Genomic DNA, 22,912 nt, shown 5'->3' on the forward strand with positions numbered 1-22,912 from the left:
TTAGAGCCTGTCCTTGAGATGCTATAGGATACAGTCCATTTGAACTTTTATATGGACACACTTTCTTACTCGGCCCCAACCTTGTCCCAGACACCATTCCTCTAGGCAACTATCTTCCAGTCCTCCAGCAGGCTAGATAGGAAATTCGCCAGGCTGCTAATCTTCCCTTGCCTACTCCAGATTCCCCGCCATATAAAGACACCCTAGCTGGACCATCAGTTCTTGTCAAGAATCTGACCCCTCAAACTCTACAGCCTCGATGGACCGGACACTACTTAGTCATCTATAGTACCCCAACTGCTGTCCACCTGCAGGACCCTCCCCCATTGGGTTCACCATTCCAGAATAAAGCTGTGTCCATCAGACAGACAGCCTGATATCTCCTCTTCCTCCTGGAAGTCACAAGTACTCTCCCCTACTTCCCTTAAACTCACTCACATTTCTGAAGAACATAATAACCCTTATGAGCCTAATACATCCCTTCATTCTATTAGGTCTATTAATCCTTACCCTACTCTTTGTGACAGGGCTTTACGCAGTCGCCCCCACTACTTGGACTATACCCCAAAAACTTGTCATCCCTACTTTATTCTGTCTAGTCATACTCCTATTCACCATTCTCAACTATTCATAAATTACCTGCTCTTGTTTTGTTTACAATGCCGGTTTATATTGTTTCTCCAAGCCATCACAGCTGATATCTCCTGGTGCTATCCCCAAACTGTCACTCTTGACTCCCTCTTGGAGTGGACAGATGATCCTTGGTGGCAGGGCACCCTCCAATACTTCCACCCTGATGAAGTTATATTCTTTACTTTTATACTCACTGTTACATTCTTATGCCACTCTCTACCTCTCCCTAGTTACCTCCAGCATACTATCAATCTCACCCACTCTCTCCTCACTGCCTCCAATCCTTCTCTAGCACAGAATTGTTGGCTATGCGTTTCCCTTTCTTCCTGCACTTACACAGCCATCCTTGCTCTACAGGCTGACTGAGCTACCTCTCCCGTCAACCTGCACCCCAGAACCTCCTTTAATAGCCCTCATCTTTACCCGCCTGAGGCACTTCTTTACTTTCTAGACAGATTTGGTGAGAACTCCCCACACATTTCACACCAACAAGCTGCCACACTTCTCCGCACCTACTTACGGCACTTTTCTCCTTATGTCAATTCCACACCCCCCATATTTGGACCCCTAACCACACAAACAACTATCCCTGTTGCCGCTCCTTTATGCATCTCCCAACAACAGCCTGCTGGAATCCCTTTAGGCAACCTTCCACTGTCCAAATGTTCCTTTACTCTTTATCTCCAGAACCCAGCCACACATATTACCAAACACATGGGAGCATTCCAGCTTCACATGACTGATAAGCCCTCTATCATTACTGACAAACTCAAAAACATTGGCAGTCACTATTGTTTAGGAAGACACCTACCCTGCATCTCACTCCATCCTTGGCTACCCTCCCCCTGCTCGTCTCAGTCTCCTTCTGGCCCCTCCTCTTGCTGGCTTATACCCAGCCCCATGAATAGTAGTGAAAGGCTACTCGTAGATACTATGTGCTTTCTTGTACACCATGAGAACCGAACCCCTCCCTCTATGCAGTTGCACCATCAATCCCCATTACAACCTCTAACGGCTGCTGCCCTTGCTGAAGCTCTAGGATTTGGGGTGCAGGACTACTCTGTCAGGACACCCTCTCACCTTTTCACTTTACATTTCCAGTTCTGCCTGACACAAGGTCTCTTCTTTTTATGTGGCTCTTCCACCTACATGTGCCTCCCTGCCAAATGGATGGACACATGTACTCTAGTCTCCTTACCCCCAAAATCCAGTTTACAGACGGGAATGAACAAGTGCCTGTCCCTCTCATGACACCAACATGACAAAAAAGAGTCATCCCACTGATCCCTTTACTTGTGGGTCTAGGGCTTTCTGCCTCCACTATTGCACTCGGAACTGGAATAGCAGGCATCTCAACCACTGCCACAACATTCCGCAGCCTCCCTAATGACTTCTCTGCTAGCGTTACAGACATATCACAAACTTTATCTGTTCTCCAAGCCCTGATTGACTCTTTAGCTGCAGTTGTCCCCCAGAACTACTGAGGCCTCTTCTTCACTGCTGGAAAAGGAGGACTCTGTATATTTTTAAATGAAGAGTGTTGTTTTTACCTAAATCAATCTGGCCTGGTATATGACAACATAAAAAAACCCAAGGATAGAGCCCAAAAACTTGCCAACCAAACAAACAATAACGTTGAACCCCTTGGACACTCTCTAATTGGACATCCTGGGTATTCCCAATTCTTAGTCCTTTAATACCTATTTTTCTCCTTATTTTATTCAGACCTTGTGTCTTTCATTTAGTTTCTCAATTCATACAAAACTGCATCTAGGCCATTACCAATAATTCTATACAACAAATACTCCTTCTAACAACCCCACAATATCACCCCTTACCCCCAAATTTTTCTTCAGTTGAGTATCTCCCACTGTAGGTTCCCACACCGCCCCTAATCCCGCTCGAAGCAGCCCTGAGAAACATCACCCATTATCTCTCCATACCACCCCCAAAATTTTTTGCTGCCCCAACACTTCAACACTATTTTGTTTTGCTTTTCTTATTAATATAAGAAGATAGGAATGTCAGGCCTCTGAGCCCAAGCTAAGCCATCACATCCCCTGTAACCTGCATGTATACATCCAGATGGCCTGAAGCAACTGAAGATCCACAAAAAAAGTGAAAATAGCCTTAACTGATGACATTCCACCATTGTGATTTGTTCCTGCCCCCACCCTGATACATATATTCTCCTCTGCCCTTAAGAAGGTACTTTGTAATATTCTCCCCCACAACCCCCGCCACCCCGCCACCTTTAAGAAGGTAGTTTGTATGCCTATCCCAAACTCATAAGAACTAATGATAATCCCACCACCCTTTGCTGACTCCTTTTTTGGACTCAGCCCACCCATACCCAGGTGAAATAAACAGACTTGTTGCTCACACAAAGCCTGTTGGACTCTATTCACACGGACATGCATGACAATCTTTACCTGTCAAAAATAGTTTATAGAAACTGTAATCCTTGTTAGATTCTTCAAATGTACAGGCACAGGGCTGCTTCAGAGACCACAGCTGAGGCCAAGATCTGCAGGCCTGCCTCCAGGGCCACAGCTTCCTTAACATATTACTGGAAGTTTCTTTCAAAACAATTGGGCAAGGAAAAGGAGAGCAAAGCTCTCCAGCTTGAAAAAGTAGTAAAAATGTTACTGTTTGTAGATAATATGATCATGCATATATATCTATAAAACCCTAGAGTAAAATAACAAAAACTGTTTGAACTAATAAACGCATTCATTAACGTATCAAGATACATAATCAACATACAAATACTTGTGTTTTTTTTTTTTTTTTTTTTTTTTTTTTTTTTTTTTGAGACAGGTCTCACTATGTTGTCCAGACTCATCTCAAACTCCTGTCCTCAAGTGATCCACCTGCCTTGGACTCTGAAAGGGCAGGGATTACAGAAATGAGACACTGCACCTGGCCCAACATACAAATATTTTTTGCATTTCCATATAGTAGCAACAAACTTTCCAAAAAAAGAAACAATTTCCACTTGCAATAGCATAAAAATAAGAAATTTAATTAAAATAAATTTAACCAATAAAAAAATTATACATTAAGTAAAATAAGATTGATGACAGAAATTGAAGTAGACACAAATAAATGGAAACATATTCCATTAGGATAACTAACACTGTCAAGATATCATATTACCCAAAATGATCTATAGATTCAACGTGATCCCTATCGAAGTTTTAGTGGCATTTTTCACAGTAATAGAAAACACAATTGTAAAATTTAAGTGTAACCTTAAAGAACTTTAAATAACCTGAGCAATCTTGAGAAAGAACAATGCTGGGGTATCCTACTCTCTAACTTCAAATTTTATTTAAAAGTTATAATAATCAAGAGTATGGTATATGCATAAAGACAAATACAAAAACCAACGGAACAAAATAGGGGGCCCAGAAACAAAACCAGAATACAAGGTCAACCAATCTTTGACAAGGCCACTAAGAATATCCAATGCAGAAAATACTGTCTTGTCAATACATGGTGCCAGAAAAACTGGGTACCCACCAGTGAAAGAATAAAAGTAGAATATTTTCTTACACCATACCCCAAAATTAACTCAAAATGAAAGACTTAAATGTAAGACATAAAACCTTAAAACTCCTGAATAAAACATATTAAAAAAAAAAAAAAAAAAAAAACCTTTGTTGATATTGGTCTTGGCATTAACTGTTTTGATATGACGTCGAAAGCACAGCAACAAATAATACAAACAAGTGGGACTGCATCAAATCCAACAGCTTCTGCACAGCAAAGAAAAAAAATTTTTAAACACTACAACACAGGAAAATATTTGCAAGCCATATATCTAACAAGACGTTAATAACCAAAACATATAAAAAACTTCTAGAATTCAAAGCAAAACAATAATAACCCATTCAAAAATAGACAAAAGGTTACTTTTTTTCCCACTGAAGACATACATACAAGGGAAATCTGTATGCTGTTGGTGAGATGTAAATAAATAAAGTCATCATAAAAACCAGTAAAAAATAAAAATAGAAATATCATATAATCCAGCAATACCACTTCTGGGCATCCTACCAAAGGAAATAAAATTTGTATCTTGAAGAAATATCTTCAGCCCTATGTTCACTGTAGTATTGTTTACAATAGCCAAAATATGGTGTGTGTGTATATACAGAGTAGAATATTATTTAGCCATAACAGAAGGAAATCTAGCCATTGACAACATGGACAGACCTGGAGGACATTATGCTAAATGAAATAAGCCAAACACAGAAAGACAAAGAAACCGCTTGTTTTAAGGTAGATGAGAAATCGAAAAAATCAACTCATGGAAACAGAGTGTAGAATGGTGGCTGTTAGTGTCTGAGGGTGGAAATATGAGGAGATGTTGTTCAAAGAGTATAAATTTTTAGTTATAAGTTAAGTAAGTCTGAGAAATCTAATGTAAATTAGCATTAGATTAGCCAAATAGCATTGTCTTTAGTTAGTAATACTGTAATGTATGCTTAGAATTTGCTTTTTTTTTTTTTTCTTTCCTGAGATGGAGTCTCACTCTGTTGCCCTGGCTGGAGGTGCAGTGGCATGATCTCAGCTCACTGCAACCTCTGCCTGCCAGGTTCAAGCAATTCTCCTGCCTCAGCCTCCTAAGTAGCTAGGATTACAGGTACATGTCACCACACCCGGCTAATTTTTGTATTTTTAATAGAGACAGGTTTCACCATGTTGGCCAGGCTGGTCTTGAACTTCTGACCTCATGATCCACCCACCTCAGCCTCCCAAAGTAGTAGGATTACAGGCGTGAGCCACTGTGTCCGGCCTACAACAGTAGATCTTTTTTTTTTTTTTTTTTTTTTTGAGACGGAGTCTTGCTCTGTCGCCCAGGCTGGGGTGCAGTGGCTGGATCTCAGCTCACTGCAAGCTCCGCCTCCCGGGTTTACGTCATTCTCCTGCCTCAGCCTCCCGAGTAGCTGGGACTACAGGCGCCCGCCACCACGCCCGGCTAGTTTTTGTTGTATTTTTTAGTAGAGACGGGGTTTCACCGTGTTAGCCAGGATGGTCGCGATCTCCTGACCTTGTGATCCGCCCGTCTCGGCCTCCCAAAGTGCTGGGATTACAGGCGTGAGCCACCGCGCCCGGCCATACAACAGTATATCTTAAGTGTTCTTACTACAAAAAAAATTTGAGGTAATAGATATGTTCATCAACTTGACTGTATTTTGTTTCACAATGTACATGCATATCAAATCATTATATTCTACACATTAAATATATAGTTATACCATTTTTATGTATCAGAAAAATCCATGTCACACAAACACAGATGTACAGTAAGTCCTCACTTAATGTTCAAAATAGGTTCTTGAAAACTGCATCGTTAAATAAAACAATGTTGTCATATGCCATTCAAACATAACCCTTGTTTCTATCAAGTAAACTATGGTAATTCCACCTCCTGGGTTCAAGTGATTCTCCTGCCTCAGCCTCCTGAGTAGCTAGGATTACTAGTGCATGCCACTACGCCCAGCTGATTTTTTGTATTTTTAGTAGAGATGGGGTTTCACCATGTTGGCCAGGCTGATCCTGAACTCCTGACCTTGTGATTTGCCCACCTCAGCCTCCCAAAGTGCTGGGATTACAGGTGTTAGCCACCATGCCCAGCCAAAATTAGTTTTTTTAAACAATATGTTGCTTCATTTACAGTTTCCATGAACCTATCAACAATGTTAAGTGAGAATTTACAATACACATCTATAACTTATATAGATGTGCATATGTGTGAGACCCACATTTTTATATATAGATAGATCTCAATAACAGAATCCCAGTAGGCTTCTTACTAAAATTGTAAGATAATAGTTATTAAAGAATAATATATACTTAACAATGTTCTAAGCTGGTTTATGACAGTACATTTAAGAAATCTAGAAGGTGAGTAGGTACTTTAATCAAGTGGTGTCCAACCCTATGAATGTAAGAACATTTTGCTTATCTGTTGTGGTAGATATCATAAAAATTATTCACGAACTTTTTTTTTTGTAAAGCTCATCAGGTATCATTAGTGTTAATGTATTTTATGTGTGACCCAAGACAATTCTGCTTCTAATGTGGCCCAGGGAAGCCAAAAGGTTGGAAACCCATGCTTTAAACTATATTATAACTTGAAAATTTACACATACAGAGTTTAAATTACAAATCTTAGTTTATACTAAAACAATAACATTTTAAAGTACAATCAACATTACATTTTTCATATTTAAGGAAAATGCTTATTGTTCTGAAAAAATTGCTAGGAAAGAATTTTTGTAGAATTACATTTATAATAGGATTAAAAATCAGTAAGCAGAAAATCTGCAACATCTGTCCCTGGTGTTCCTGGGATTTCTGAACCAAATCCCAATATGTCCACTACTTGCCTTACACATTTAGGCATGAAACAAAATCAATATTTGAAAAAAAATATGTTATTTTAGACATCATGCTAAAACAATGTCTGAAAAAAATAAATTAACATAGGGCTCCTCAATAACACAAATATTCCTATGTCTGCAAAAGCAATGGAACAGCAGTCAGATCGTGCAGCCCTTATAAGTGATAAAGTGGACACTGTCTCTCCATGTAATCTTGAAAGGAGATCACTAAAAAGAGAATTCTTAGAAGATTTAACAGCATGGGACCGAAGATGCCCCTATTTGTGAACATGAGAAGAAAATGCAGCCTTGTCAGAAATTATTTTGATTGGAGAAGAACTTCTCAAACTACATTTTAAGGCCTGGCTTCCTTCTTCACCTTTGGTCCCCTTGCCTGTGTCATCTCCTTCATTCACTCTCACCCACCTGGGGCTTTGGCTACTGTCTCATGAGTCTTCCCATTAAAGGGCTCTTTCCTTTGCTCCAGACAGGTGACCAGGTCTGAGTTAAAGAGAGCAACACCTGTTTTATTAAAAAAAAAAAAAAATTAACATGACTATTGCTGGGGATTCTCCAATTACCAACCTAGTACTATGCTAAGCAGAAAAAATAAATTATGGAAGATTCTAAAAAACTAATCCAAAAATTGTTTCCTTAAAGAATCTTCAGAATATTTAAGTATTTTAAATCTGTGGGTTCTAAGTTCCACTACCCAGTACTACTGAATCAAATATAAGTGATGCAAATTGGATTTTAAGATGTGGAAAACAGGGCCGGGCGCGGTGGCTCAAGCCTGTAATCCCAGCACTTTGGGAGGCCGAGATGGGCGGATCACGAGGTCAGGAGTTCGAGACCATCCTGGCTAACACGGTGAAACCCCGTCTCTACTAAAAAATACAAAAAACTAGCCGGGCGAGGTGGCGGGCGCCTGTAGTCCCGGCTACTCGGGAGGCTGAGGCAGGAGAATGGCGTAAAAACCCGGGAGGCAGAGCTTGCAGTGAGCTGAGATCCGGCCACTGCACTCCAGCCTGGGCGACACAGCGAGACTCCGTCTCAAAAAAAAAAAAAAAAAAAAAAAAAAGATGTGGAAAACAGTATTTAATAAAACTGAATTTCTAGAATTAGCACTAATCTAGAGTGAAGGACACAAAATTAGCTCAAGAGAAGGTTTAGGTAAAGATGAAACATCTTAAAGATTTTATTTTTTACACCAGAAAATTCCCAATTTTTTCATGAAGAAACAAATTAATTCACGCAAAGCAGAAGCTCCCGAGACGTAAAAAGGAAAAAAATAAAACTCTGAGGGAGCGTGAGCAATTATGTATTAAAGTTATCCTCATCCAGGGAATCAGGTTTCTGTAGTTCTTCAACATCACATCTGTATATAAATTCTGCTGGGCAGGGTCCAGACATTTCCACTCTTCTGGGGAGAATTTTATGACCATATCCCTGAATGTTAAGAGTTCCTGAAAACACGTATCAAAGGACAGAGTTCTTAAATTGACTATAGGAGAAATGAGTTATATGAGCTAGTTCTGACTTAATGGGACTGACTGTATTCATCTGATAAAATAACTCTCAAAACAGTAATGTTCTCTAAAGTGTTCCATAACTCTGAGGAAAAAGGATGGCATTTGTCAGGAATGGGTATTCGGTGTCACCAAAAAACAACACTGGGACAAAGGATCTCTTAGCAAGGTTAATTTACTTTCTGTAGATAGGGTGCTGCTCACTAGCAGTCTTGCCTTGAGCGCACACTCGAAAAAAGGAGGCAGGGTTATTTATAACCTGATGCATCCACCCTATGGCTGTGTCCAGTTTCCATTGGCTGGAACAGGACCTTACATTTTGTCCTTGTCCCGACTGGCTAGCAATTTAGAACTTTCCAAAAGAGGGGAAGGCAGAGGAGAATAAAGGAAAAGAGGAAGTAACTTGTGGAATGCTGAGGAAGGCCAAAAACACCTCCAAATAAGGAAGAGGAAGGGGCTATAAACTCATGCTTGCTTGGACCTGCTTAGGTATGGCAGGGCAAATATCTTAGGCTAAAATGTGGGAGCTAAGAATATAAAGTACGTTGATTTCTTTATTATGGTTAGCAGATATTTAAGAATATTAGCACAAGTATTTGAGTAAATTTTGCTTCTAAAAGAGGTTACTATTTATTCTCAATTAGACTGGGAGGAAAGTCCCTTTGAAGAGAAAGCTGTACTTGATTTTCTACAGCATGCCAGCAATTTCTGTTGCTACCGTGGAAATACGGGCTACACTGACCTGCCCTTATGAAAACCAAGCAGAGTAGGTCCTGTGACCTCCTGGAACAAAGGGTGTACTCACCCCTCATTAAAGTGTCTGGAAGCCTTCATGCTTGACCCCGGCAAATCATGTTTTAATTTAAAAAACAGGAATGTTTCCATCCAGGAATGTTTCCATCCAGAATAGACAGGATCTGTGGGGAGGAAACAAGTGACTGTTTCTCTTCAAACAGTCCATGTGATCCTATTAGAAGACTGGGCTGAGAGTCACTTAGCTAAGCACAGGCTTTCAAACTTCAATGTGCGTATAAATTATTTGCTATTCTAGGCCTTACTGTAAGTAACAAAATTCTGCAGGTTTGAAAACGGTCCATGAATTATATAGATTCTTATAGAAGTCTCCTGTTAATGCTGATACTCCTCCCCCTAGATCCATTATAGTACCACTCAGCTAGAGAAAGCAGGCACAGCACACAGGGTCCCTTACCCCAACACAAATACTTTTCATCTGAAGACAAGACCACTAGTTATCTCCTGAAACAGGGCATTCTCTGCAAGCCCTTCAACGGTTACAGAGGCTGGAGATGGTGGCAATGTCTAAGTCTGCATTTGAAAACATGTGCACATGCATTAATGTGATCTTTACGGAGCATGTACTATGTGTGCAGGAGTATGTCACAGAGCACTGTGCTGGAAAGCTCACATTATGTGTGTTAATTCTCATAACATCCTGGGAGGTGGGTACTAAGTGTCCCATAATTCCTAGGATTTAAATGCAGGGCCCGGCATTTCTATTTCTTTTTGTTTTCCTATGATTGATTTTTTTAGAAATGTATAGAATAGTTCAATATAGACAGATGGGAGAGAAACAGAAAGGAAGTGTTAAGTGCGATTCAGAGGAATTTTTTATTTTTGTATTTGTATTTACTTTGAGAATTGTGGAAAAAAAAACAACAAAACTAAAACTATAGGGCTGGAGAACAGATTGCTAGATAAGATGTCTCTGGAAACACTGGTTTTAATTTTATAAAAAAGAAATTAAGGCACAGAAGTATATTGCTTTTCTCTATTTATCTGCTTTTGGGTTTCAGGAAATTGGGAGCACCAGCTCTGCAGAGGCAGCAGGAGTAGCCACCCCAAATTCTGATCTCCTCTAAGCAGTTCTCTTAGAGATTTCAATGTGGGGTCAGATCTGGACAAGATTCAGCAGAGGGTGGATCCGGGCAGGGTTGGGATAGAAGGTGGGCCCTAGGCTTCTGCTCTCTAGGCCACTAAGTATTTTCAGTTTTGTTTTTTCTAAGCCTGCCCAAGAGAAATTTTATTCCCAGAGCTTGTGAAATTTTAATCTGCTTTCACCACTTCCCTGTCTATACTACAACATACAAGAAGAAGGAACTTAACCAAAATCCTTATTTTTTTCTAGACCAATTATATTAGAAGCCAAATACTTATTATTAGCAAGCTAAAAACAATACCAATAATAACAACAACAACAAATTCTCTTCAGTCCATGAATAGCCCTTCAGGTGGAGGCATCAAAACTCACAGAACAATAAAAGGGAAGTAACCCAAATGAAGCTTAAGTCTCCTGTACAGTTTCCGTCTTTGTGCTCCAGACTGCAAGTTACTTGATGGTAGGGACCATGACTGGTTCATCTCTTTTTCTAATGATCATACGAAATAGAAGCAATTACTTTTTTTTTTTTTTTTTTTTTTTTTTTGAGACGGAGTCTCGCTCTGTCGCCCAGGCTGGAGTGCAGTGGCCGATCTCGGCTCACTGCAAGCTCCGCCTCCCGGGTTTACGCCATTCTCCTGCCTCAAGTAGCTGGGACTTCGCCCCCGGCTGATTTTTTTGATTTTTAGTAGAGACGGGGTTTCATTGTGTTAGCCAGGATGGTCTCGATCTCCTGACCTCGTGATTGCCCGTCTCGGCCTCCCAAAGTGCTGGGATTACAGGCTTGAGCCACCGGAACAATTACTTTTTGATCAGTTTGAGTCTCCAGATTGCCTCATTTTCATCAAGGAACCAAAAAAACTGGAACAACTCTTCTCTGTTATGAACCAAGAAGATTCTTTCTGTGAGGGGAGGAACAAACCCTGGATAAGTCATTTCTCTTTCTCTGAAATGGAACCAGAATAAGACCTTGTTGTCAGACTGACCCCAGTCTGCACAGAACATCCTCAAATATCTCAAATAACTCACTGATACTGGTGAGAGTGTCCTCAGTGACCCTGGGCTAAAGCCCCCATAGTGATCTAGACAGGAGAGACTTAGGCTGACTTTGTGGAGTGCAAACAGAAAACGGAACTGCCCTGGCAGAGCTGCAGATTCTGGATCTAGATGTGATATGCACTGTCCCTGATCAGCTAACTCTGAGACAAGAGGAAAGATGAAAGTACTCCAGTACCCCAGTATACAAGATGGCATACTAGTGATTATGGTTGTGATTATGGCTCTGGATATTTTGTGGCCCTGACCTCCCACTGCTAAGGTGCTTGTTTACACTTACAGATTTTGCCACAGGATTCTGTTCACACCAGAAGCCTCTCACATAGTTGTACCAGGTGACTACTAGACAAGACCTGGAAAACTCAAAGGGCTCCATGCTGAAAGTGGGGTTTAAGATGTCTATGTTGACCTCTCATGATGCAGAAAGTAACTTCTGTGAGTTTTCTGTATGTCTTCAACCCGAAGTCTGGCCGTATCTTGTGAATCTTAGGCAGAAGCCAGCTTTTATGTGCAGATTCTAGGTGGGATCAATGTGCCTCTGCATTCTTGGGGATTACAGCAAACAGAGTAAAACCAGAGGCAGCCTTTCACGGAGGCTACTTCAATACATTCTGAAGAATATTTTGACCTGAAAGGAAAAAGCTGGGGTAAACATAAGTAGAGAATTTATTTGGGCCAAACTTGAAGATTACCACCTTGCAGTATAAAGCTGACTTGAATATACATACTCCAATTAGAAGCAGTTACAAGTGTATTTTTAAAGGCAAAAAAGAAAGCAGAGAGGGGACTGATACAAAGTTGTCAGACCTTCCTATTGGTTTATAGAAGTAACATTGGTTAGTGGCTGGCTATATATATTGTTAAGTCATAGAGTGTGGGTTATAGTGTCCACTGTGGTATTATTAGGTTAATTTATAGCCACTGGTGGCAATACCAAGGAATTTCAGAAAACAAATAGTTCAAAGAGGGGAAGAGTAGGACTGCGGTCTCATTTTAACAAGTCTCTGGGTCTGATAATTAAAAGAACTTGTTATCTCTCAGACAAAAGTGCCATTCTTCTCTCAAATCCCAGGACATAAATTCAGAATTTGGAACTGCACATTTAGGTCTTGGAAGGCTGGTAAGCTATGCACATTTGTGGGCATTTGGGCAAGGGGAGAAGAGAGAGAATTGATGTTCTCTGGTTTAATTAATGCACTTATGTGATCCTGGTTGGGTTTATGGACCCCATGATGTCTGAACCAGCATCAAATCTGAAGATGCCAGGAGCACTGAAGGAAATGGAATAACTGATTGCTGTCCTGAAAAGTTATTTTTGTAGAAATCTAGTCTAACTGCTTTAGAAGTGACTGTAGATTCTAAATAGACTCTTTTTTTGTTGGTTTTTTTCTTTTTTGAGATGGTGTCTCACTGTGTCGCCGAGGCTGGAGTGCAGTCGTGTGACCTCGGCTCACTGCAAGCTCCGCCTCCCAGGATCACGCCATTCTCCTGCCTCAGCCTCCTTAGTAGCTGAGACTACAGGCGCCCGCCACCATGCCCAGCTAACTCGTTGTATTTTTAGTAGAGACAGGGTTTCACGGTGTTAGCCAGGATGGTCTCAATCTCCTGACCTCCTGATCTGCCCGCCTCGGCCTCCCAAAGTGCTGGGATTACAGGCGTGAGCCACCGCGACCGGCTAGAGCGACTATTTTGTTTGCAGCTTTGGGGAGCACTTTGCTGCACTTTGTGTACTTTGCCACAAAATTGTGGATCGTGACTGGACTCCTTAGAAAAAAGGTTTTCTCTCAAGTGAAACCTAGTTGGCATCTTGTATATAAATCTGGTCATTCTGAACAGTGTGGTAACTATAACTAAAAGCAAAACCATCTCCAATCCTAAAATACTCTCCACAATAACAGAACAGCAAGAAAATGTTCTGTTATTTAATTATACCAAAATATGGTATGCATCACAGGCAATCAACTAATAGATTGCAAATACAGAAAGAACATCACCATAATTAGTTCTCAAGACATGACAGCACCATTTGTCATACAGTCTATGTCACCTAGTAATTTGGGAGGTCATCTGGGTTTTCTAATTGGTAACATTCAACAACAAAAAAATTTCCTATATCTTCTTGATACGACGTAGTTTTGAAATGTCGCGCCAAGTACCTGCTGAAGGCAGCCCCCTACTCTCCTACAAAAACTGTGTCCTTAGGGTATATATTCTTGCTATTTATATTTCAAGGCAGTAGTTTCTAGGTCCTAGATACAGACAATTTTCAGTCGAAAAAGACAAATGACCTAGTTAACTGATAAAAATGATTTATATGTTTTTCAAAGAAGCACAGAAAATATTTAAATATAAAAGTTTTCCAATTAAATGCTTTAAGAAAAGGAAGAAGAGCAATAATTTGTATTTGGTCCTACAACAGCCTGGTCTAAAGACGTGGTCTTGAAATTACTAACGTCTGAATTCTTGTAGGCACCTGAGGGACGGACTTGGGGACACTGTACACAGCAAAGCGGATTTGTGGGGAAGGAAAGAGCAGGAGTTCTAGAGAAAGGTGCCATCAAGAGCCTCCGGTGGGGGCAAGGCAGGACTGACTAAAGCACTGGTTTGTGTTACAAGTGCAGGCCAAAGCAGGGCTATGCTCTGATTCCTGAGTCCATAAGGGCAGAACGGATTAGGATCAGGTGGTCTAGAAGACTGGGTGGTGAAGAAAACCGATTCCTGCTACAGATTTGGGGTTAACATGAGCTAGGAGTCTTCTGGGCACTTTGTGTGTTCTCAGGAGAAACCTATAGGAGCAAAGCTGCCAATGGGCACAATTTCTCAGGGTAGAACCCTATCCTGGGAGGAGTGTGGCCATGCGAATGCCCGGTGGGCATGCTCAGGAGTGGGTTAGCATTGGGTGGCAGCAGGCAGCAGGGTGCGGGGACGGGATATTTCTCAGAACTCCTTTCCTCCAAGTTCTCAATCCCCTCTCTCCTCCCGAGGAGACCTGGAGGAACAGGACAGTGCCCAGCAGGACCGCGCATGTGCAGAACCCAGTGGCGCCTCCCGCAGACACCAGGCGACTCCCTCCAGGCCAGGCTCAGCCATGTCTTTCTTCTGACAGAAAACCTGCGGAGTTTCCTCAACACCCGTCAATGCTCCAACCTCAACGGGCTGTCCAGCAACTCACTAACGACCCCACCCAGAGTCAGCGCAGACCCACAAGCTCAGCGCTCTTCCCACAACTGCCCCCCTGCAGACGCCAGTCCCTGCCTCTGGACACCCGTCTTCATTTCTGAACGTCTGCAACAAACCAGGGGCGCCCACACCCTCCTCAAGTTCCATAATGTGGCAGAACCACTCACAGAACCCAGCGAAGCGCTGTGCGCACGACACCAGCGTATTCTAAAAGATGCCGCTCAGGAACAGCCACGCGGAGGAGGCGCTCAGGGCAAGGGGACTGGTGGGAAAGTTGGGGCGGGCGGGTGAATGGCTTCCCTTCCTCACACACCTCACAAAAGCCTTTCCTTCAAGACCCGCTGGCAGCCCCCAAACCACGAGCCATGGCCGGCACTGTCCCACTAATGAGTCCCCTTTTCCTCACATGAACTCTGTGTTTTGACGGGGCCTCCATCTCATTCTGAAAAGGGTAAAGAAGGGACAGGACCCCGGACCACAGCTCCTCCCACACGTGCCCGCGCACGCCGCGCCGGCGTCTTCCGGAGAGCTCCTCACCCCACAGCCCGGGGAAGGTGCGGGGCTGCGGGCGCAGAGCTGCACGAGGAGGGCTGCAGGCTGGGCAGAGCCGCCGTGCGGGGACCGACAGGAGCGCGGGTCCCTCACCGGAGGGGACTGAAGACCGAGGGCTGAGCGGGGGCAGCGGGGACTCCGTTCACAGACTCGGTCCCGCCGCCGCCATTTGCCGCCGCTGCCGATGAGGCCCCCCCAGCCTCTGGACGCCCTGCCCAGCACACTCACCATTTCAGGGCTTCAAGGGTGTCGCGAAGTCTTAGCTAGAATCATCCAATACCCGCTGGTCACAGAGCGACGGAGGCTGAGGCTGTGGCAGAATCACCGAAGCCTCCCTGACGGGTGGAAGCAGGACGGCGAAGCCCTAACCCAGCTCTGGCTGAAGCAAGAGGCCAAGGCCGCACTAGATCCCGGATGCCGCCCCTCCTCCCCGGCTGCGCCCCTGATTGGACGGTTCTCAGTCCAGCGCGCTGATTGGATATGGCTCCAGGCCTCACGCCCTCAGGCTTGGAGTGACAGAAATTGCCAAAATACGGTGTGCTGATTGAGGCAAGTGACAGACTCGGGCCTCTAGGCACTTTGAGGCAGGACTTTCTCTCTGTACTAGGCCTGGCTCTGCACAGGGTTCATTTTTAACCTTGTGCGCGCACACACACAGACGCACACTTGTTCACAAATGGAAACAATATAATGACAATTATTTTAATATTTTAAATATCATAACCTTTCTGACCTGTGGTCTTTTGAGTAGGATACCTGAGATTTGAAGAGGAAAGCAAACCTCCAAAAAATAAAATGTTAGCTATTTGCGAATTTTCAATTTTTTGTTAGCCACATCAAAACTAAGAAAAAGAAGCAAGTGAAATTTTTTTGTGATAATTTTAACCTAATGTATCCAAAATATTGACCAGGCCCGGTGGCTCACGGTTGTAATCCCAGCACTTTGGGAGGCCAATGTGGGTTGATCACATGGTCAGGTGATCCAGACCATCCTGGACCACATGGTGAAACTCCATCTCTACTAAAATACAAAAAATTAGCCAGGCATGGTGGTGTGTGCCTGTATTCCCAGCTACTCAGAAGACTGAGGCAGGAAAATTGCTTGAACCCGGGAGGCGGAGGTTGCAAGTGATCTGAGATCATGCGACTGCACTCCAGCCTGGTGACAGAGCAAGACTCCATCTCAAAAAATAAATAAATAAAATTTTAAAACACCAAATATTATTGTTTTAATATGTGAACAATATGTAATTAGAAATAAGGTATATTTCTGATCTGATTCTTCTAAACTCACTGTGTATTTTATGTTTGCAGCACATTTTACCTCAAACCAGCCACATTCCAGGTACCCAGTAGCTAGATATGGCAGGTGGCAGCCACACTGAGTGCAGCCATGAAGGCTCTGACCTCAGGCAAGTGAGGGCCTGAACACCTCTTTTCTGCTGGAAGTGAGGGAACAGCCTCTCTACCAACTTTTCTCCTCAGGCTCAAGGATGGGTAGGACAGTGCTCCTAGAGAGAGCAGGGGCTGCAAGCTGAGTGTCCACGGGAAGACCACGGTCTCCCAGTTACTGTTTGGTGCCAGTGTCTGGTATCCTCAGTTCAGCCAGGTGTGAACTCTCGTTCCATGACCAGGAAGAATAAGGCACATGGACACCAGAGAGTGAATGAAGCAGAATAGGATTTATTAAGCAAAAGGAAAACTCTCAGCAGCAAGAGGGGACATGAAAGCAGGTTGCCAGAAAATGGGGCTGAGTTCTGAGTCTTTTATGTGGCAAGAACAAGGAAATCTTCTGTGGATTCTGCCCAAATGAGAGGAGTAAAGTTCCCCACTAAGGATGTTGTATCTGGGCATGCCTGGGGTTGACCACAGTGACTCCATCTTGGTTGTTACCCATGAGTGCTCAAGCAAAACCCACAGCGGGTGGAAAGAGTGAAGTTAAAACCAAAATAGCTATGTCATGTTAGTAACATTATAAGGAACTGGGTCAAGTTAATGACATTTAGGTTGATTTATTACACCTGGGCCTAAGTTGGGACAGTCCCTTCTGAGTAACATCCTGGCATAAGAGGAAGTTCTTAACCCCATTTCTTCCTGCTAGCTACAGGGGTGGTGCATGTGCAGTCCCGTGGTTGTTTTTCATCTCCCGAGACCTTCCCTCCCTATCTTCCTAACCAGCCTCTGACCACCTCCTCTCTCAGGGGATCCTTTTCCTTTTAAATATCAGACAGTAAACAAAGAATGATGGGGCCACAGGAGGAGAGAGCACCATGTCTTCAGATCTCTTCACAGCCTTGCCCTCCAGAGTTTAGATGTGGAGGGAATAGATTAAAAGCAAACTTCTTGTTTTGCTATTTATCTTTGGACCTAATTACCAGGCTGTAACTGTATGTTTTTCTCCTGTGGTATGGGGCACTGTGTGAGTTTAAGCACCAATCACATGCATTCACATCAACCTGCACTTCTGTTCCCAGAAGGAAGGCAGTTAAGTGTGAGCTGTCCAGGTCCTTGTCATTTTGAACAAAAAAACTGAACAAAACAAAGGAATGAAAAACAGGAAGGATGCAGCGAAAGCAAGAATTTATGAAAATGAGAAAGCACTCCACAGGGTGGGTGTGGGTTCCAGCAGGCAGACTGAGGACCTGGTTACAAAGTTTTCTGGGTTTTAAGTACTCCTTTTGAGGTCCCTATCAGCTACCCCATTATTTGGATGTAGGATTTGGTCCGTGGCTAATCAAAGGCTGAGGCGAATTGGTACTCCATGCAGATGAAGGAATGGCCTGTGCTTGGCCCTCGGCCACTCCAAGGCACTCTCCTTTTCTATCAGAGAACTTGTGCCAGGGGGAGGGCTGTAGCAACAGTTGCCTTTGATCCTTTGCTACTCGGGTGCAGATGAGGTTTCTCCTTTTGGTTTACATGTAGGAAGTTCACGTTAATTGGCCTTAGGTTCCCTGCTCCCAGACCTTGGTGTTTTTTCTTTTAGGAAGTCAGCATGAATTGGCCTTAAGTTCCCTGCCTCCAGACCCTATTCTCCTGCCTCACTTCTGTGTAAGTAAATACCATCTTACAACAAATTTAACTTTAAATAAAGGAAAAAAGAAAATCAATACTTACAGGGTGCCAAGCATTTGCAGGTTATTTGTAATCAATCTGTCCTGGCATCCTGGAATCCTGTCTTTAATGGGTATATATAATACTAAGCCGTAACTGCATAACAAACAATCCCAAAACATACTAGCTCAGCATTGAGCTGTTTAGAAATTTAGGCTGGGCTCAGCTGGACCATTCTTCTGGGTTCAGTTTGGCTCCTACAGGTGTGAGTGGTCAGCTGCTGGTGAATTAGGTGGCTCTGCTTCTGGGAGTGAACTGTCTGTAAACTGAGGCACTTTGGCTTTTCCCAGCATGCTATTTTATCCTCCAGAAAGCTAAAATGGGATTGTTGTCATAAAGATGGAAGAATTCTGAAAAAGATAACAGAAGCATTTAGGGCCTTTAAACCTGGGGCCCAAACTGGCACACTGTGCCAGTGCAAATAAGTCAAGAGAGATTCAAGGTTTGGGAAACAGAATCTGTCTCTGGATAGGAATGACTATAAAAGCCATTTCCAAGGACATGAATAAGAAATTTTTCAAATTGCTGTTTTTGCAATCAATTTTATCATTACTTTTCTTGCAGATGTGTCGTATATAACTATCCCACAGCTACTAAGCAGCTGGCTGGGACTCAGGATCAATGTTAGCCTGACTCTGAAGCCCATGCACCTCCATAGACCACACTACTCAGCCAGGTTTCCTGGTCCTTCAAGGGGCTGAAGAGTGACACTTCTGAAGTAGAAGCAAGTTTTTTTTGTTTTTTTTTTGTTTTTGTTTTTGTTTTTGTTTTCTTTTTGAGAATCTCATGCCATCCACCCCTTACTCTTCACCATTGGAAATAATTCATTCCAGGGAATGGTTCTGAAGTGTCTTGGAAAAGCTGGAAACAATTTGAGAAAATTGCTGAGCATTGGGTTTAGGAAATTAATGCCAAACATTATATTTTTAATTTATCATAGGAGAAATTTGAAAACACCTATAATGCACTCATCATATCTGCAAACTCTTTGTATTTTTTTAATTTGTTGACTATTTATGATTTTTAATATAGACTAAGTCAGATTACTGTTCCTGAAACAACTTTTGCTCCGAAGGCAAGTGACATAGCAATAGGGCTGCTGATATTTTTTCCCTCTGCAATTTAGTCAACCAGCAGAGTATGCTTTGAAGGGCCAAGATGTTTTCTAAGATCCCACTTTTATGAGCAGCTATAGGGCAAATGTCTGGAGCACACATAGAAATCACACACAACCAATACATTTCTGACCCTGAAGCAATGCTTCTTTCCCTTGGATGCATGTTAGCCTGCTGTGCGTGTGGATAGTGGTATTTAAAGTTCCCAAACCCAAGTTGCAAGGGAATAATTAAGCCAGAATCTCTAGAGTGAGATCCAGGCAACAGTGTGATTTAAAGCTCTCCAGGTGATTACAATATGCAACCACACTCACAAATGTCTGCTGTAAACCAACACCTTTCATAGAACTAGTTGAAAATATTTCTCAAAATAATGTAAAAATTGTTTGCTGTTGAGTTGTGGCTTTTCAGTCCTACCTGTATTGTCTACATTCTGTCCTTTGCAAAACTGACCTCTGCTACTTGTTTTGTTCCTAATTCAAACCAGTTCTACAAACACTGAGTGCACACTATGTGCAGCCCACGGTGCTAGATGGCCTGACCGTAGTGAATATTATTATGGAGGAAGGACTTTGCTGTAAGAAATTGCATTCCCCAAAACTAAAACCATGCTGCTTACTCAACTGAGGTAAAAAATGGAAGACTATCACGCCTGTAATCCCAGCACTTTGGGAGGCCAAGGCAAGTGGATCATGAGATCGGATATGGAGACCATCCTGGCTTACATGGTGAAACCCCGTCTCTACTAAAAATACAGAAAATGCCGGGCGCGGTGGCTCAAGCCTGTAATCCCAGCACTTTGGGAGGCCGAGACGGGCGGATCACGAGGTCAGGAGATCGAGACCATCCTGGCTAACACAATGAAACCCCGTCTCCACTAAAAATACAAAAAAATTAGCCGGGCGCGGTGGCGGCGCCTGTAGTCCCAGCTACTCGGGAGGCTGAGGCAGGAGAATGGCGGGAACCCGGGAGGCGGAGCTTGCAGTGAGCCGAGATCGCGCCACTGCACTCCAGCCTGGGCGACAGAGCGAGACTCCGCCTCAAAAAAAAAATAAATAAATAAATAAAAATACAGAAAATTAGCTGGGCATGGTGGTGGGCGCCTGTAGTCCCAACTACTTGGGAGGCTGAGGCTGGAGAGTGGTGTGAACCCGGGAGGCGGAGCTTGCAGTCAGCTGAGATAGCGCCGCTGCACTCCAGCCTGGGTGACAGAGTGAGACTCTGTCTCAAAAAAAAAAAAAAAAAAATTAGCCAGGTGTGCTGGCGTGCGCCTGTAGTCCCAGGTACTCGGAAGATTGAGGCAAGAGAACTGCTTGAACCCAGGAGGTAGAGGTTGCAGTGAGCCGAGATCATGCCACTGCACTCCAGCCTGGTGACAGAGTGAGACTCTGTTTCAAAAAACAAACATTGCTATTATTCTGAAATATTAATTTAGGTTTAAATATGTAATATTTAAATTTTTATTGATATATAACATGCATACAGAAATACTTCTGCAATGAAGTATTAATGTAATGCTCAATAAATTATAACAAAGCCAATACATTTGTGAAACTATAGAACTATGCTTGTTTTTGCCCACAAACTATTTCCTCTTTTCCTCCTCCCCAGATGTAAGTACAAGCTTAAGAGCTAGTGTTATAGATGGGGTTTTTTTGTTTTGTTTTTTGTTTTTTGTTTTTGAGACGGAGTCTCGCTCTGTCACCCAGGCTGGAGTGCAGTGGCCGGATCTCAGCTCACTGCAAGCTCCGCCTCCCGGGTTCACGCCATTCTCCTGCCTCAGCCTCCTGAGTAGCTGGGACTACAGGCACCCGCCACCTCGCTGGGCTAGTTTTTTTGTATTTTTTAGTAGAGACGGGGTTTCACCGTGTTAGCCGGGATAGTCTCGATCTCTTGACCTCGTGATCCGCCCGTCTCGGCCTCCCAAAGTGCTGGGATTACAGGCTTGAGCCACCGCGCCCGGCCGATGGGTTTTTTTTAAATATGTGTTTTATCAGAGAATATTTTAAATTTTTACACGCAATAAACAAAATAGTATAATAGACTGATGCTCAGCCTCAACATCTACTAATTAAGTCTCATTTCTGTTTAATTTCTACTTCAATTCCTTCCCCGTCCCCACTTTATTACTGTTTTTATTTTCTGTAAGATAAGATGTATATGCATTGAAACATAGTCTTTACTGTACCTTTCTGACAAATCAATACATCTTATATACTTTTCCCTTTCAAATATAGAATTACTGCCACTTAACAATTATTAATGTGCATGTGAATCACCTGGAAATACTTGAAGTTTAGATTTTGATACAATATATCTGGGTTTTGCCTGAAAATGTGTATTTCTACCATGTAGAGCACATGATAAGTACAAGATCTCTTTGTCTAAAATGTATAATACTTGAATAAAATTAAGAAAAATTGGGCTGGGCACGGTGGCTCACACATGTAATCCCAGTACTTTGGGAGGCCGAGGTGGGCTAATCACCTAAGGTCAGGAGTTTGAGACCAGCCTGACCAATATAGAGAAACCTCATCTCTACTAATGTAGCAGGATGAGCAGCAGACAAAACTCCTCAGACACCGAGTTAAAGAAGGAAGGGGGCCGGGTGCGGTGGCTCAAGCCTGTAATCCCAGCACTTTGGGAGGCCGAGACAGGTGGATCACGAGGTCAGGAGATCGAGACCATCCTGGCAAACACGGTGAAACCCCGTCTCTACTAAAAAGTACAAAAAAAATATCACTGGGCGAGGTGGCGGGCGCCTGTAGTCCCAGCTACTCAGGAGGCTGAGACAGGAGAATGGCATAAACCCAGGAGGCAGGAGGTTCCAGTGAGCTGAGATCCTGCCACTGCACTCCAGCCTACGCGACAGAGCGAGACTCCGTCTCAAAAAAAAAAAAAAAAAAAAAGAAGGAAGGGGTTTATTCGGCCGGAGGCATCGGCAAGACTCCTGTCTCAAGAGCCGAGCCCCCCGAGTGGGCAATTCCTGTCCCTTTTAAGAGCTCACAACTCTAAGGGGGTGCATGTGAGAGGGTTGTGATCCATTGAGCAAGCAGGGGGTACGTGACTGGGGGCTGCATGCACCGGTAATTAGATCGGAACAAAACAAGATAGGGATTTTCACAGTGCATTTCTATACAATGTCTGTAATCTATAGATAACATAACTGATTATAGGTCAGGGGTCGATCTTTAACTACTAGGCCCAGGGTGCAGCGCCAGGTTATCTGCCCGTGGATTTCATTTCTGCCTTTTAGTTTTAACTTCTTCTTTCTTTGGAGGCAGAAATTGGGCATAACAAGATATGAGGGGTAGTCTCATCCCTTACTAAAAATACAAAAGATGGCCGGGCGCGGTGGCTCAAGCCTGTAATCCCAGCACTTTGGGAGGCCGAGACGGGCGGATCACAAGGTCAGGAGATCGAGACCAGCCTGGCTAAATACGG

General features: G+C 43.1%; 1 protein-coding gene and 1 long non-coding RNA gene across 5 annotated transcripts in view; both read right to left on the reverse strand.

Annotated features, from left to right (window-relative positions):
- Positions 1–5,624: 5,624 nt before the first annotated feature.
- The window catches only part of LOC126955174 (uncharacterized), a 177,840-nt gene continuing 160,552 nt past the window's right edge, over positions 5,625–22,912 (reverse strand). Inside the window, exons 1-5 of one of the 4 annotated variants that reach the window (XR_007725822.1) lie at positions 15,471–15,656; positions 11,791–12,138; positions 11,260–11,356; positions 9,363–9,474; positions 5,625–7,550 (exon numbers count right to left, since the gene is read on the reverse strand). This is a non-coding gene — a long non-coding RNA (uncharacterized LOC126955174). Of the gene's footprint in view, positions 7,551–9,362; positions 9,475–11,259; positions 11,479–11,790; positions 12,139–15,470; positions 15,657–22,912 lie in introns of those variants that run through there. The other 3 variants (XR_007725824.1, XR_007725825.1, XR_007725823.1) reach the window with 3 other exon arrangements.
- Positions 16,912–22,912, reverse strand: part of LOC126955172 (zinc finger protein 141) — a 50,614-nt gene continuing 44,613 nt past the window's right edge. The window contains exon 5 of the mRNA XM_050791466.1: positions 16,912–18,703. Coding sequence (XP_050647423.1) covers positions 18,668–18,703 — 36 coding nt within the window. The 3' untranslated portion in view covers positions 16,912–18,667. The remainder of the gene's footprint in view (positions 18,704–22,912) is intronic.

The sequence above is a fragment of the Macaca thibetana genome, chromosome 5 (genome assembly GCF_024542745.1).
Source record: "Macaca thibetana thibetana isolate TM-01 chromosome 5, ASM2454274v1, whole genome shotgun sequence".
Classification (NCBI taxonomy): Eukaryota; Metazoa; Chordata; class Mammalia; order Primates; family Cercopithecidae; genus Macaca; species Macaca thibetana.